At 34.4% G+C, this 9,943-nt stretch overlaps 1 protein-coding gene across 4 annotated transcripts; it reads left to right on the forward strand.

Moving 5' to 3' along the window:
* The first annotated feature begins 2,591 nt into the window (after window positions 1-2,591).
* On the forward strand, window positions 2,592-9,493 carry LOC108343311 (uncharacterized). 4 transcript variants are annotated; one of them, XR_008249920.1, is made up of 4 exons: window positions 2,592-2,763; window positions 2,939-5,882; window positions 6,597-7,639; window positions 8,713-8,845. XR_008249920.1 is itself a non-coding variant. In XM_017581507.2 (4 exons), the coding sequence occupies exons 2-4, from the start codon at window positions 3,135-3,137 to the stop codon at window positions 9,240-9,242; spliced, it is 3,060 nt and encodes a 1,019-aa protein (XP_017436996.1). In that variant the 5' UTR covers window positions 2,595-2,763; window positions 2,905-3,134; the 3' UTR covers window positions 9,243-9,493. The 4 variants fall into 4 exon arrangements, 3 of the variants coding, with proteins under 3 accessions (XP_017436996.1, XP_017436998.1, XP_017436997.1); XM_017581507.2 differs by lacking the exon at window positions 6,597-7,639 and adding an exon at window positions 9,128-9,493 and having other exon boundaries at window positions 2,595-2,763; window positions 2,905-5,882; window positions 8,713-8,909; XM_017581509.2 differs by lacking the exon at window positions 6,597-7,639 and adding an exon at window positions 9,128-9,493 and having other exon boundaries at window positions 2,595-2,763; window positions 8,713-8,909.
* The last annotated feature ends 450 nt before the right edge of the window (window positions 9,494-9,943 follow it).

The following is a 9,943-nucleotide window of genomic DNA, read 5'->3' on the forward strand; positions in this document are numbered from 1 at the left end:
TTGCATAAATACAATGGTTTTTGTGTGATTTTGTTGTTTAAGTGTGATTTTAGTGTGGGAAATCAAGTTTGGGCACCCCATGTTCGAGATAAGAAACAATTTTTTTCATTTGAACAAGTTAGTTGAAGTCCTGCAAGGTCTGGAGCAAAAAACTAAGTTGTAATCATTTACAAGACCTTGGTAAAAGATTACACGAACAAAATCCTGGATTTGTACATAAAGTTGTATTGTAGGAGCTAGTTTTGATATCCTAGGGGAGCATAGTCTAAATTTTGTATTTTTTGCATAAATGCAATGATTTTTGTGTGATTTTGTTGTTTAAGTGTGATTTTAGTGTGAGAAATCAAGTTTGGGCACCCCATGTTCGAGATAAGAAACAATTTTTTTCATTTGAACAAGTTAGTTGAAGTTCTGGAGCCAAAAACAAAGTTGTAATCGTTTACAAGACCTTGGTAAACGATTACACGAACAAAATCCTGGATTTGTACAGAAAGTTGTATTGTAGGAGCCAATTCTAGTAACCTAGGGGACCATAGTCTAAATTTTTGTATTTTTTGCATAAATGCAATGACTTTTGTGTGATTTTGTTGTTTAAGTGTGATTTTAGTCTGAGAAATCAAGTTTGTGCATCCCATGTTCGAGATAAGAAACAATTTTTTTTTCATTTGAACAAGTTTGTTGAAGTCCTGAAAGGCCTGGAGCAAAAAACAAAGTTGTAATCGTTTACAAGACCTTGGTAAACGATTACACGAACAAAATCCTGAATTTGTACATAAAGTTGTACTATAGGAGCCAATTTTGGTAACCTAAGGGACCATAGTCTAAATTTTTGTATTTTTTGCATAAATGCAATGATTTTTGTGTGATTTTGTTGTTTAAGTGTGATTTTAGTGTGGGAAATCAAGTTTGGGCATCCCATGTTCGAGATAAGAAACAAATTTTTACATTTCAACCTAAGTCATTGAGACCAAAGAACTCATAAATATACTTTTATTCAAATATAAAAATTAAACGCCATGAACATAAATTGATGTTGTCTTTTGTGGTTTACAATGATATTGGGTGATTAACATTACAATTACATCCATTAATGTGAACTTCAACTATAAGATCATTCCAATGGTGGTAAACCTCGAAGACAACAACGTCTCCTTCCTTCAAGCTATATTGGATGCAAAATTCTTTCCATCCTTTCCAAAACATGACATCCCACAATCTACTCACACTTAAACACCAAAATCAATTGTAAACCATTGGATTCATGTCAAATATACACAACGTAAATGAAATGAAATTGCACATTAAGTAATCATGAACGCTATCATCTTATTGCAATAACAACTTGTACATAAATATCATTGTTTGTTACAAAGCAAAAAATCCATCTTCGTCTAAATACAAACACAATCTCTACAAATGAAACTAATACTGTAACAATCCATATTCCGATGGCGCTTCCATTCTTCTAATGTTCTCGTTGTCCAGGATCCACTCCTAATAATGCTACAACCTTGGATAAAACTTCAATCCTGGGTGGCTTGCGGCAAAGAGGCACAATGTAAAAATGGTGGACATGAAGGTTAGGGTTCGCCCAACACGAAAACGCCAATGCTCGAGAAGATGGTTAAGGTTCGAGCAACACACGAAAACCACAAAACAACACGACACCGAGAAGACACAATACCAATGGTGGATAAGGACGTCCAAGACGACTTCAATGGTTCACAACAAGGTGCTAGGTCGCACCACAAACAAAGAGTATAATAGAGGTGGAAGACCGACCAAGAGGAACGATGGAGATGAAGATGGGCCAAGGCTTTAGGGTTCCACAAAAAGACGAGAGAAATGAGAGAGACAAACTGCGAATGAAAGAAGAATAGGGAAAGCGTGAAACAAAATTTCGTATTTTTTTCCCATAATACCCTCCCCTGATTAATTGAATATTGAATTTTTTTTTCAAATTGAGCCAATGGACAACCGCCATGTAGCGTTGTCAAAAGTATGTCAAGAAAATGTTGTTAAAGAAGCATTTTCCTTATGTTTTAGATAGCTGGTTGTAGAGTAGCTCTTGTGTTTTGGAAAGCTTGTATTTATCTTCTTACACATATACTATGTTAGTATGGTTTTACAATAAATAACTATATTAATATTTTTATGTTTTTTATTTATCTATCTCTTGTACATTATAAAAATTTATAACGTTTTATTTAATAATTTTATATTATTAAATGAGATGTTACAGTAAAAAAATATTATAATATACCTTACAATAAATTTGATAATTAATTATTATAAAAAAGATAAGAAAAATTATTATTATTTATGTTAAAATTAGTTTATACAAAATTAATTTATACTTTTTTTTTATTTTTTAATTTGAAAAATGTTCACGAGTTTATCTGATCGCTAAGTATACGAAAAAAAGTTTGTGAAAATATTAAAGTCATGGTTAAAATGTACTTTAGCGCTTCTAAATTATTGTTAAAATATAATCAAATTACATTTTAATTTTAATAATAATATAAGAGAAGCTAATAAAAAGGAATTAGAAGTGTGATTCTCAAAAAAATGCAATAAAATATTTCTTATGGGTAGACGGAGGGAAACGATGACGCTTGGTTGCTTTATAAAATAATATGAGTAGCTCCAGAATAGAGAAATACACCGCCTACCGCCTACCGCCTACCGCCTTGAAGATGCCACAAACCCTTTCCCACTGGTTACTTCCTTCGCCTTTATCGAAAACTAAATCTTTTATTCTAGGTATTCAACATTATTTGATTTCTATCTGATATATCGATTGAATGTGTGTTTTTGGGTTTTGAGTATTCAATATTACATGATTTTAACTTATAATAATCCCTTATCTTGTTAGCTCTGTAGCGTGTTTGATTTTGTTTGCAGAATGCCAACTGTAGCGTGTTTGATTTTGTTGCAGAATGCCAACTGTAGCGTGTTTGATTTTGTTTGCAGAATGCCAACTGTAGCGTGTTTGATTTTTGCTTCCATTTTCCCAGACTTTGGTTTGACTTTAGTAATTTGGAAAGAATTTTAGGAGAATGAAGTGTGTTTTAGCTCTGCCTGCCCAGAAATTCATATTCAATAGGCGGGAGTAGAGTGACAGCAGGGAGAATATGGTTAGTTGTATTGATCCTCTTGCGTTTCCAGTTGCTTTTGAAGACTTTGAGGAATGGCGTGAAACTGGAAATGGAATTGAGACTCTTAAAGTTGAATCCAAGAAAAAAAGAAAATCCAGTAGTCAAAAAACTGCTGAGGGGCATGGCAAGGTTCCGAAGGTTTCTCCTTATTTTCAGAATGACAAGAAAACAGTGAATGTTGAAGTGCTTGAACATGAAACTGATTTTGATTCTATTACCAACTCTGGTGAAAAAATTGCAATTGAAAATTTTGAATTCCAAGGTAAGAGAACATCTGCAAAGAACAAGACAGTGGAGCATGCTCAAGTTCAAAAGGTTTCTCCTTTTTCTCAAAGTAACAGTGGGAAGAAGGTTGATCATGAATCATGTTGTTCTGACTGTGAGATTGGATTCAGTCCCATATCTAGTACTGGTGGTGATTTCCTTGAGAAAAAGAAGAAAGTCGTTGAAAATAATCTGCAAGTGAATGGAAACGACACAAATGCTTATGTTAATACCAAGAACATGAAATTTATGGCTCTGAAAAATGTAGTCCAGGTTGGTGTTAGATATGTTTCCCCTTATTATCAGAATGACAATGGGAAGAAGTTTAATGTTCAGCCACTGAAAATCAAGTCTGCATCCATGGTTTTACCTACCTTTGGAAATTTAATGGAGGATAAACTGGTGGAAAATAATGGAAGGAAGAATATTATACACAAGGTACTTGAAACTCATGCTGATTCTATTGCATTAATATCTGAGGATGAACCTCAAAACATTGGAAATGAAATTCAGACCTCTAAAATTGAATCAATGAAGAGAAAATCCAACAGCACAAAAACAGCCCAGGAGCATGCCAAGGTACGGAAGGTTTCTCCTTATTTTCAGAATGACAGTGAGAAGGCAGTTAATGTAAAAGTCCAGGAGCTTGAAAGTGACACTGATTCTGTAGCTTTAATGGGTACTTGTACTTTTGGACATAAAATTCCAATTGAAATGTTTAAATATGAAGGAAAGAAGGATGAACCTCAAAACATTGGAAATGAAATTCAGACCTTTAAAATTGAATCAATGAAGAGAAAATCCAACAGCACAAAAACAGCCCTGCAGCATGCCAAGGTACGGAAGGTTTCTCCTTATTTTCAGAATGACAGTGAGAAGGCAGCTAATGTAAAAGTCCATGAGCTTGAAAATGACACTGATTCTGTAGCTTTAATGGGTACTTGTACTTTTGGACAAAATATTCCAATTGAAATGTTTAAATATGAAGGAAAGAGGACATCTGAAAAGGAAGAGACAACTGAACATGCTCAAATTCAAAAGGTTTCTCCTTTCTTTCAAAGCAACAATGTGAAAAAGGTTGGTGCTGAATTATGTTGTGCTGGTGGTATGCTCCTTGAGCATAAGCCGCTGGGAGATGGAAATGTAACTGAAAATGGATTGATTAATATCAAGAAGAAAACCATTTCCAATAAACGGCAGGGGAATGGAAATGATACCACTAGTAAAGTTAAATTCAAGAAGACCAAACCTCTAGTTCAGAAGAATGTTGCCAATGGTATTAGATATGTTTCCCCTTATTTTCATAGTGATAGTGGGAAGAAGATTGACGTGAAGACAAAGCCTCTAGTTCAGAAAAACGTTGCCCATGCTATTAGATATGTTTCCCCTTATTTTCATAATGACAGTGGGAAGAAGATTGACGTGAAGACAAAGCCTCTAGCTCAGAAGGATGAACCTCAAAACATTGGAAATGAAATTCAGACCTTTAAAATTGAATCAATGAGGAGAAAATCCAACAGCACGAAAACAGCCCAGGAGCATACCAAGGTACGGAAGGTTTCTCCTTATTTTCAGAAGGACAGTGAGAAGCCAGTTAATGTAAAAGTCCATGAGCTTGAAAATGACACTGATTCTGTAGCTTTAATGGGTACTTGTACTTTTGGACATAAAATTCCAATTGAAATGTTTAAATATGAAGGAAAGAGGACATCTGAAACGGAAGAGATAACTGAACATGCTCAAATTCAAAAGGTTTATCCTTTCTTTCAAAGCAACAATGTGAAAAAGGTTGGTGCTGAATTATGTTGTGCTGGTGGTATGCTCCTTGAGCATAAGCCGCAGGGGGATGGAAATGTAACTGAAAATGGATTGATTAATATCAAGAAGAAAACCATTTCCAATAAACGGCAGGGGAATGGAAATGATACCACTAGTAAAGTTAAATCCAAGAGGACGAAACCTCTAGTTCAGAAGAATGTTGCCAATGGTATTAGATATGTTTCCCCTTATTTTCATAGTGATAGTGGGAAGAAGATTGACGTGAAGACAAAGCCTCTAGTTCAGAAAAACGTTGCCCATGCTATTAGATATGTTTCCCCTTATTTTCATAATGATGGTGGGAAGAAGATTGACGTGAAGACAAAGCCTCTAGCTCAGAAAAATGTTGCCCATGCTATTAGATATGTTTCCCCTTTGGATGAGGGAGGCAAGTTGGAATCTATTGCTTTACACACTGCTGAAAATTTTGTGGAGGAAAATAAATCCAGTGAAAAATCTATTGAAATTAAAAGAAATCTTTCTGCTTCTGAGAAGTGGGACGAGGCATATGAAAGAAAAACCCCTGATAATGCATGGAAGCCTCCACGGTCTGCGATTGTTCTCATTCAAGAGAATCATGCTCATGACCCTTGGAGGGTATTGGTTATCTGCATGCTTCTCAACCGGACTTCTGGTACACAGGTATCAATTATTTGCATAATAATTATTTTTATGCATCTGTAATCTTAGACTTTTTGCATAGTTTATTTTTCATTTAGCCCATTGTTATACTCTTGGCTTGAGGTAGGCACCATAAACTGTGCTTTTATATGTATCTATTTGAAGGCAGAAAAATATCTCCTGCTCTTATATTTGTAGCTGTTATATTGTATTAGTGTCATTCATCGGTTTATCTGCAATAGAAGACAAGGTAGAAATAGGGGCTATAGTTGTTGTTATTGCCTTTCTGAAATGTTTTTATGTGGGGTTACTATTGCATCTTTTGAAATGAAATCTTAGACGTTAATGTTTATCCTTTTTGGGACTTAGGGAATTATGTTTCATTTTTTGAATGAAATCAATAATCAATTTGGTTAAGTAATCAAAATCTTCATAAGAGATAATGCCAAAGAGTACTTCTCATCCACTTTTTCTGCAATCTTGAGTTCACATGGTATATTACATTAGTCCACTTGTCCTCATACACCACAACAAAATGATATAGCAAAAAGGAAAAATAGACATTTGTTTGAAATTGCTCGTACCCTTTTGTTTGATTTCCATATTCCTGTCCATCCCTTGTGGATGTCATCTTAACTACATGTGTGGATGTCATCTTAACTACATGTTTTCTTATTAATAGGATACCCTCCTCCTTTCTCAATCATAAAGTCCCTTTCTCTATTCTCTTTCCAGATGATCCTCTCTTCACACCTCTCCTTGAGTTTCTGGCAGTGTATGTTTTGTTCATGACTTGTCCCTAGGGCTAGACAATCTTTCTGCTTGTGCTATCAAATGTGTCTTCTTAGGCTATTCTCGACGTCAAAAAAGGTACCAATGTTACTCTTCTGAAACCAAGAAGCACTACATGACTGCCTATGTTACATTCTTTGAATAGACTCCTTACTTCTCTTCATCTATTCAAGATGTTCATTTCCTCCAGCAGGTCCTCCTATATTCAAGATGTTAATTTCTCTCCAATATTTCCAATGTCTTTGTCAATCCAAGTCTTGATCCAAGGAGACGTCGTACATCATTAGCAAAAATGTTTTGTGCCCTTTTCCAAAAAGAGAAGCATGTCTTATAAGGTCTCAAAATTTCTAAGACCTCTTGCTTAACAAATTACCATAAAACAACACATAACTGAAACTCCAGCTTTTTCTACTTAGGTTTTTCTTCATCCAAAACAGTAGAGACATCTTGTTCAAGATGATTATGGTATCCTTGACCAAGAAACCACATATGCAAGACTAAAATAAATAATTTTTCCAATTGAGCTTTGCAGTGGTAATAGTAGTAGTAGTAGATAGAGAGGAAGTCATTCCAATAGGAGAAGTGATGCCATTCCAAAAGAAAAACAGCTTTGAGAGGAAAACCCTAGGATTCAAAAAAAATTTAGCTTTGAGGAAAAAACCCTAGGTCAAAGTTACAACTAACGAAATAGAAGGATAAAGACAACAACACGTTCAGGAGGCTCTGGCGAGGCGACGGTGTGGTGTGATTCCAACACTAAGAAGGCGACGCGTGACGAAAACGTGCCTAAAGTTGGCTAGAAAAAGATGGCACATGCAAAGGTTTCTGAGGTGGAGACATCTAGGGCTGAGTCATGCTTCTTGAGGTGGACCTAATCTTGACTTTGCCGAAGAAGATGCAATGGCGGACGACGGTGGCGACAGCAGCGGGAATGGCAAAAACAGTGGAGGACAACCACGCCAATGATGGACAGGGAAGATGAAATGGTCTGGCTCTTGAGACCAACTTGAAAAACTTGAATTAATGTATTTTCTTATTACGCTGTTACAATCTTACTTACCACTCTGTTTATAGAGTGCAAAGGAGCAAAATACAAAAGGGGAGCAGAACTTCCTTAAACCCTAACCTAATAGTTGGGTTCCCATACAGAAATAATAATAATAAAGAAACATTACATTTCAACAGTTCTCAGCAGTGATAATCTCATTGAAATTAATATTTAGTTCTCCCCTATCTTATCAGCGACTTGCAAGAGCAATTTTGATGACTTATATATACCTATCAGGTGCAAGGAATATTTAAAATCTGTGTATGCACGATATAGTATGTAGTTCTGTTGCATTGTTTTTCCTGTTTGATTTTTTGTTGAACTCAGCTAACATTCCATATTTATAATATGATTGAGAGTTTAAAAGATTGTGGTTTGTTAATGTTGAATTTTCTGCAACATGTACTCTTTTCTGGGGACTCCAGTCAATAGTGCGTGTTTGGCTTGACTTTTGAAGCCTTAGATCCACATTTCTGAAGTGAAAAATGAAAGTTAATCCAAGTAGCTTGAATGTGGATCATAAATCTGAGTTTGACTTGATTTGATGTGAAACTAAACATGCAATCATTTATGGTACATATGGTTGTTGAAATATATTGTTTTCTTTTATTATTTTTCTTGTGTGTGAACCCGGCTTTAGGTTTTGGGTTTTAGTTAAGTGCCTTGCCTCTTCTTTGTATCCTATAAATATATCAGTAAAAGTGTAACAGGATAAGTAAAAGTATACATTATTCTTTTTCATCTCATTTATCTAAGTATGGTGAATGACGTCAGTTAGGTAGGAGCACTGTTCGAGAATGTGTTAAATTTAGGAATCATACAGCCAATAGTTATTGACAGAGTTGAACTTATGTCATTAGAACCAGTGGTTATTAACAGTGTTGAACTTCTGCGTTTGCTGAAAACCTCATGCATTTGATGTTTCCTTTCAATTAAGAAGGACTATTAGTTGTTGTGTAAATATTAAAATTATATCTATATGTACTGATGGATTATTTTTGCAAAATGTAGACAAAAAAGATTGTGTCAGACTTCTTCAAGTTATGTCCGGATGCGAAATCTTGCACAGAAGTTGCAAGAGAGGAAATAGAAGAGACAATAAAAACTCTAGGTTTTCAACACAAAAGAGCAAATATGGTACAACGTCTCTCTGAGGAATACTTGGACGAAAGCTGGACTCACGTAACTCAATTGCATGGAGTTGGAAAGTAAGTCATTTTTGTGTGCACTCTTTTTTTCATTATTTAGGGAGTGAGTGTTTTATATGTAGTAATTACATACTACCTTGATTGTGTCAAATTTTAGAATGATTATATCAATGCATCATAGTAAGTGTAATTTGTATTGGTGATTTGATCTGTGTGTATATAATATGTTTGTTTTCTTGCTTCTGTTGCTGATGATACTCTGGCTCTTTCTTAATCAGGTATGCAGCAGATGCATATGCTATATTTGTTAATGGGAAGTGGAATAGAGTGAGACCTGCAGATCACATGTTGAATTATTATTGGGAATTCCTCCGTAGAATCTACCAAACATGAATGGGAAAGAACTTGGAATCATGGAATGAAATTTCTAATTTTTCTGTTTTCTGCCTTTTGGTATCAGTTAGAAGAGGGTTTTCCCTGTCTTTATGGAACCACGAGTCTAAGTTTCCAAATGGTAATGTTTTGAGGAACAATTTGCTAAACATGACCTACAATATTTTGCATAGGACTTTTTATTTTACAGATAACTATGTATGCACATCACTGTATCTAAACTAATGAAATTCAGTTTCTTTTTGGATCAAGTTATTTTTCATTTTAAAATTTACAAAATTATGCTTCTTAATCGAACTAAATCTTTATCTATAATAATATTACACTTTTATCTAATTTCTACTAAATGTTGTACTGATTTTTAAGATAGGTTTAATACCATATTTTGTCTCCAGTTTCACTCAAAAATGTCAAATTAGTCCATCATTTAACGGAAGAGATTTCATTGATGCAAATTTTATTAAGTGAGGACGTAATTGACGCATTTTTTAAAAGATGGATTAATTTGACATTTGCAAGCAAAATTGGAGACAAAATAGGGTATTAAGCCTTTAAGATATTTATTACGAATGTCAATAAAATTCATGTGTTAACATATATATATATATATATATATATATATATATATATATATATATATCATTATGTAATTTGATATTTTAGTCAAACTGAAATCTTAACACACTTTTATCATTTGTTGT

The sequence above is a fragment of the Vigna angularis genome, chromosome 6 (assembly GCF_016808095.1).
Source record: "Vigna angularis cultivar LongXiaoDou No.4 chromosome 6, ASM1680809v1, whole genome shotgun sequence".
NCBI classification, from domain to species: domain Eukaryota; kingdom Viridiplantae; phylum Streptophyta; class Magnoliopsida; order Fabales; family Fabaceae; genus Vigna; species Vigna angularis.

Bases quoted from the DNA above. Each gene is read 5' to 3' on its own strand.
- LOC108343311 (XM_017581507.2), top strand. From the start codon at position 3,135: ATGGTTAGTTGTATTGATCCTCTTGCGTTTCCAGTTGCTTTTGAAGAC. The intron at 5,883-8,712 runs GTATCAATTATT...TGCAAAATGTAG, and splicing joins ACCGGACTTCTGGTACACAG to ACAAAAAAGATTGTGTCAGA. The intron at 8,910-9,127 runs GTAAGTCATTTT...TTTCTTAATCAG, and splicing joins CAATTGCATGGAGTTGGAAA to GTATGCAGCAGATGCATATG.